The 6,161-nt window shown below is 38.4% G+C and overlaps 1 protein-coding gene across 1 annotated transcript in view; it reads left to right on the top strand.

The window, feature by feature from the left end:
- Positions 1–1,384: 1,384 nt before the first annotated feature.
- adam10.S (ADAM metallopeptidase domain 10 S homeolog) overlaps positions 1,385–6,161 on the top strand; it is a 72,483-nt gene continuing 67,706 nt past the window's right edge. Inside the window, 1 exon segment of the mRNA NM_001090443.1 lies at positions 1,385–1,436. Coding sequence (NP_001083912.1) covers positions 1,385–1,436 — 52 coding nt within the window.

The raw sequence follows: 6,161 nt of genomic DNA, 5'->3' as shown, positions 1-6,161 counted from the left end.
GGACAAAAAACGTATGCTACTCCAAAGAGAGTGCTACTGGATTTGGTTACTCCAATCCAGGAGCCCAAAAGGACTTAATGAGGAATATAACTTGTCCTGCTTTGTTTAAACTTTTTGTAAATATATTTGTGAACAAGCCTGCTATGAATAATCTTGTTCCTTTCATGTTTTTTACAGATAAGAAAATTCTTGTGTATTCTCCAGGGACAGGTAATTTGTCTTTTCTGTATTAGGGCAAGTTTGTGGTTACATAATTGGTACAAAATTGTTACCTTTTAATGTTTTTATTTTTTTAGTATAATAGGCAGTTGCCTAACTACTTTGTATCTTTTTTTTATCTTTATTACATGGTTTATTTTAGCACTCTGAAGGGATTGAATGCCCTGGCACAATTGGACTTTTCACAGAATTTTTGCTGTTTTAAATAACATTTTCTTTCTGAAATAATTTGTGATTGTTTTTAAAGTTTTTTTTTTAAAAAAAATTCTCACATACTATTAGGTAATTGGTCGAGAGCCTTGCCTTTCAAACTGAATGTTGGTAATTTTGTATGCTAATTAATTGAATTGGTCACTCTTTCTATTGTCTGCACTGTGGTCAGTATGTATGCTTGATAAAGGGGTTCGCCCCGAAATGTTGCACGTTCGCACAAGAAATAAAAAGCAAGGGGGAACCCTGCATTTCACTTGTCTTGAGTGCCAGAGTTTCTCTATTTCCGCTATAGTCCATTACATTACAGTAGATAATACTAAGGCCCTGTACCCCAGAAAGCTACCTAGCAACAACCAGGACTACATGAACCAATCCCTGACTAGAAGCAGGACACGCGAAACGTTAGCTTCCGGAAACCATTTAGGAACATATTGCCCGGCCAATAACAAGCGGAACGATGTGAGGGATAACAGGAAGCGAAAATGTCTTTACAAATATCTCGGATTGGCAGCAGATTATAAGTATTTTATCATTGTGCTCACTGCTTGCAAGACAGCTGTTAGACACAATGACGTGGGCGTGATTATGGTGTCGTGACCACAATGTGTAAAGTCAAAATCGAATCTATCATTTCACGTATACGACGTATTCCACCCCACCCTATTTACGGGCGGGAGTGTTGTTCCAGCATGAAATCTGGTACCGGAAGTGTAAATAAAGACAGGCCACTATTTGGCAGCCAGCGATTGGAGCATTCGTTTGGGGGTAGGGCCTTATGACGCCATGCAGCGGGCGGTAACGCCCTGTGGCCCCTCCCCCAGTCAGATAGCGCCGTTCGGGACACCGGAGCTTCCGCTTCCCTTGGAGCCGGAGGGGTGGAGAAAGAAAGCTCATAGAGAATACGGCTTGAGGGGTCAATGTACGAGTGCTGCTGCTGCTGACCCTCCTGATCATGGGACTGCTGAGGCTCGTGTTCCTGCTGTCCTGGGCTGCCAGTGCGGGAGGTGAGGAAAGACACTGGGGCTGACCCCTCTGCTCATTCATTCATTACCTGAGCCGGGTGGGGTGGGAGAAGAGCTGTGCAAGGGAAATAAAGGTGCCCTTACCCACAACGCTGCGGCTTTCCATAGACATATGAGCTCCGGCGGCGGGTGTCACTGCTCTTGGGGGGAGGGGGGATTGTGGGAGTTGATCAATACTTGGAGATATGGCACAACCACTGTCTCGACCGACATACAGGCTCGGCCACTGCTCAGTCGCTCTCCCCACGCAATTCCTGCCCTTAGCCAAGTGTAGCCTGGACAGATGGACATGCGGGGCCGGCCTCCGGTATCTGCCGAGGCTTTGTGTAACTTTCATTGTGTCTGTGGTGCGCGCCCATAGCTGAGCTGCTGACTGACTGGCACCTTCTAGCCTGCGGGTACATTCATTGCAAACGCTCAGTCCGCTCTCAGCCGCTGTCTGTGCTCTTCCGATAAGGAGAGACGGTCGCTGGCGCTCCAGCTGTTGCAGAGATAAAGATACTGGAAGTCGCAGTTCTGTAGCATAACAGGTTTCCAGCTCCCGTTCCAGAATCGGAGAGGAATAAGTGAAAGCTGCTATTATCTCTTTCCAGTGCTGGAAACAGCCTTGCATTGTATTTTCCACTAACACTGGCCAGTCTTCCCCCTGTCCCACTTTTCCTCTGCTGTGGACTATGTTGGCACTTTATAGTTACACTTTAATGATAGCTCTTCTTGCATTGTTTTCTCTATTCAGGTGGACCTTGAGTTTGATCCTGTAATCTCACAGCACCTTGTCATGTGCCAGTTACTGTTAAAGAGTTTGAGTCCAACAAGCTCTCTTCTGTAGGTTCCCAAATGCACATTTATATGGGGTACCCATTCAGTTCCATCTGTCTGGGAGCCTTCTGTGTACAGTATAAAGATTACTGTTGTTGTTGTGCATTGTGTGCTTGGCTGTGTCATCAGAGGACAGCCAGCTTCTTTAGTGTAGGAGAAAATTGCTGCAGACGTACCAGCACTCTCTTCTGTAGGCGGTTGTGGGAGAGAATAAAGAAAATATAGAGGCTTCAGGCATTACAAGACCCAGAGCCATTCAAGCTGTTGTTTTTGTGTTACTGGGTTATTTTCCTTCCCCCCCTCTCCTTTTTTTTAAAGTCACAAATGAGCTGTGAACGATTTAACCATTTTAACCCCAACCTCCCTGTACCATAAAGCTGTCCTTGCCTGGAAAGGGTCGGTGCTGTTTTTCCTTACCATATTTTTGCCCATTATATGTATATGGAACAAAGAGGTGCTGGAACCAAGGACATAAATGAGGAACAGAGTGCTTATTCCAAATGGTTGTATGCAAAATCTGACCCATGTTGCAATGAGCTCTTGGTGTGTGAGGTTAACTGTAATATGATTTGAATGCAATGATAACACCATGCCAACATCTAATGCTGGCTGCGTGATCCTCTTGGCTTAATAAGATTGTCATTTTCCAGTAAAATTCTGCTGCAGTCTGCACTAACTCAGCTAGATGTAATGATGTCATTATTTCATTTATTTTCTTCTTATGCATGCGTGCACAGGAATGTTTGGCATTGTTCATAGTAGTAGGGGGGGATTGAATAAATGAAGGCTTTGTCAGTCAGCTGACTGCAGCGAGGGGGAAAATTCCTTTCTGTAAAAGTATCGTGGACACAAACACTAAGAAAAAAAACACATGGCAGGGTTGCTTGGTGTCTGGATCAAAACACTTCTTAGGTCTCCATTGGGATATTGAATCACCTGCATTAGTTGGTCATTTGGTTGCGTGACATTCTGCCTTTTGCCAGTAGATTATTGGATCAATTTGCCTCCAGTCATTTTGTATTGAAATTAGTCTTGTTTTAAGCAGTCACATCTTTTAATAATCAGAATAATTCTGCTTTTTTTTTTTTTCTTTTTAAGATAGGTCTTCATGCATTGCATGGTCCTTAATATATTCAGAAGTCTACAATGTAATGGAATACAAAATGAAATATCCAGAAAATGGATCTTTCCATAATTTGAATTTTTACATTAAGTCTACTAGAAAACTATGTAAAGGTTAAAAAACCCAATAAAGATTAATTATATCTTAGTTTGGATCAAGTACACAGTTTATTACAGGTATGAGATCCGTTATCCAGAAAGCCATTATTGAGAAAGATCCAAATTATGATGAGGCTGTCTCCCATGACTCCATTTTAGCCAAATAATCCAAATATTTAAAAAAGATTTTATTTCTCTGTTAAAATAGAACAGTGCCTTGTACATGATACAATCTAAGATCTAATTAATCCTTATTGGAAGCAGAACCAGCATATTGGGGTTATTTAAGGTTTACATGAATTTATAGTAGACTTAAAGGGGTTGTTCCAACACTTTTTTTCAGTTCAGTTGGTTTCGGAAAATTTTTTCAATTACTTTCTATGTGTGACTATTTTTCTAATATTGAAGTGTAAAAGTGTCCTTTAACTGTTTTAAATTGATACATGTTATTTTTGTCCCTGCTGAGTAGAATCCCTGACTTTTATTAGGCAGCTGTTAGAATTGATACAATAGTTGCTAATACTGCAGAGATGCTTTTTAAAAATGTATTAACTAAATGTTGCAAAATTGTAACAGTTAGAGTCTGCACATGAAATACTCAGATGCCAGACTGAAACTTTAAATTTAAATTAAAAAACAAATCGGTAAACGATAAAAAATGGAAAGTAATTGAGAAAAGTATTTATTTCTGGGACCAATTTGAAAACAATTGAACTGAAAAGCTGAAAGCCCCAGGTCCCAAGTATTCTGGATAACATGTCCCATATATGCCCCAAATATGGATTATTTAGATAAAATGGAGTCTATGGGACATGGCCTTGCCATAATTCGTAGCTTTCTGGATAACTGGTTTCTGGGTTACGGATCCCATACCTGTATATTTATTTTGATCATTTTACAGACTCTTATTGTGTGTGAGATCTAGGCCACAAGATTTTTTGTGTGTGTGTGACGTTTTATTGTCAATTGTTTTATTAATTTGGTTTAGCGGTTTGATTTTAATCTAGGTTGATTTTTTGTTTGTTTACAAGAATGTACAGGAGTCCATATATTGAAAACTGCATGTTTTCTGGGTTTTTTTTTTTTATAAATATGAAAACATACTTTAGCAAAGGTTTAGTCTGGTAATTTGGAATTCAAAAAGTACTTTTCAGTATTTGGTTTCTGTATGGGTTATTTTGGGGTTATGATGAGATAAAATGCAGTCATTGGTTTATTTTCAGGGGTTGAAGTGTTGACCAAGTAAATTTTGCATGCACAGTGTAATTTTTGTGGGTCTGAAAAGGCACATACTCATTTTTTATTTTTTCTGCCTTTCAGTCTAAAGCATGCTTATTTCTGGTATTGTGTTTTGAAAATTTTCTTTCGTACTGGCATGTTGGCTGTATGGAACTATGGGATTCCATAAAAATGCCTGGCCAAGCCTTGACATGTTTTCTGTACTTTTTAGGACCCCCTTTTTATTCAAGGCATCAAACAGATGTCCTGCTTGTCTCTCCTTGATGGCAGCACTGCGTACTACTGTGTGTTTATTGTTGTTTGCAAGTTAGGAATCTCTGTAAAACAACTTATTTCATACAGCAGTATTGGAAGATATAGGGCTTTTAACATTCAGTGTTTTTACCTATGTTTGAAGAAACATTATTTTTTCAGTGTATATGTATTTAGAATACCTTCTATCTTGTTACAGAAAGTGTATATGAAGACAGAGGGCTTTCAAAAAATAATGTATTTACATTATAGTTCTTAATATCCTTACCTTATATTTCATTTTTATGAAAAATATGTAATCATTTCTCTGTTTATATTTATTTAGAACTATATATATCCCAAAAATAAACAAAATATAATTTTCCTAGGTAAACCTAAAAGTACCCAAAAGTTAATGTTTGGGGAATATTGTATGGCAGGGAAAGTGTAAATGCTAGGGCAGATAAACAATTATGAAATTAATTTTTTTTACAGCTTTTTCTTGTTATGCAGCTGATTTGTTTTCAGTCAGTGCTCTGTTACAGGAAGGGAGTTGCCCAAGATAACACAAGTATGCTGGAGGCTGTATTTCAACTATTTTATTGCTTGTGAATTAACTAAAAGTAACAGCAAATCCCTGAAAAGGTGTGGGAAAACTGTCTTGATGGCTATCCTTTACCGAAAGAATTCTGAATACCCAATGTTAGTACTTTGGATGTGTAATCTGTACTTTTGTAATGTTGGTAAATTTCTAGAATGTTATTTATTGTATACCCTTGTTATAAGCAAATCCCTGTATTGCCAACTGCTAAATAAAAACCTATTAAAAAGAAAAAAAGTAACAGCAGATCCCACAGTTATTGTTAAAACTAAAGTTTGTTTATGCCACTATATAAATTCTTTAATAATGATACATTTTACTTTTTATTTAAGCTGCCTAAATCCATATTAGTTGGAAATCAATTTTGTTGGCTTTGTTCAAATTATTTTTTTGCAGACTTAAAAGTATGATGAACCAAACTATCTTAACATCCCTTACCTGGAAATGCCCTGGTCTCAAGCTTTCCAGATAATAGATCCTATACCACTTTGTTTGCTGTACAAGAATATCCAGACTCTGTTTTCACATTTAAAAATAAAAAGCCATAAATGCACTAGAAGAGATTGTCGACTTCCACTGATTAGAAGCAGCAATCA

This window comes from Xenopus laevis, chromosome 3S (genome assembly GCF_017654675.1).
Source record: "Xenopus laevis strain J_2021 chromosome 3S, Xenopus_laevis_v10.1, whole genome shotgun sequence".
Lineage (NCBI taxonomy): Eukaryota > Metazoa > Chordata > Amphibia > Anura > Pipidae > Xenopus > Xenopus laevis.
This window is presented reverse-complemented; position numbering and strand designations above follow the sequence as displayed.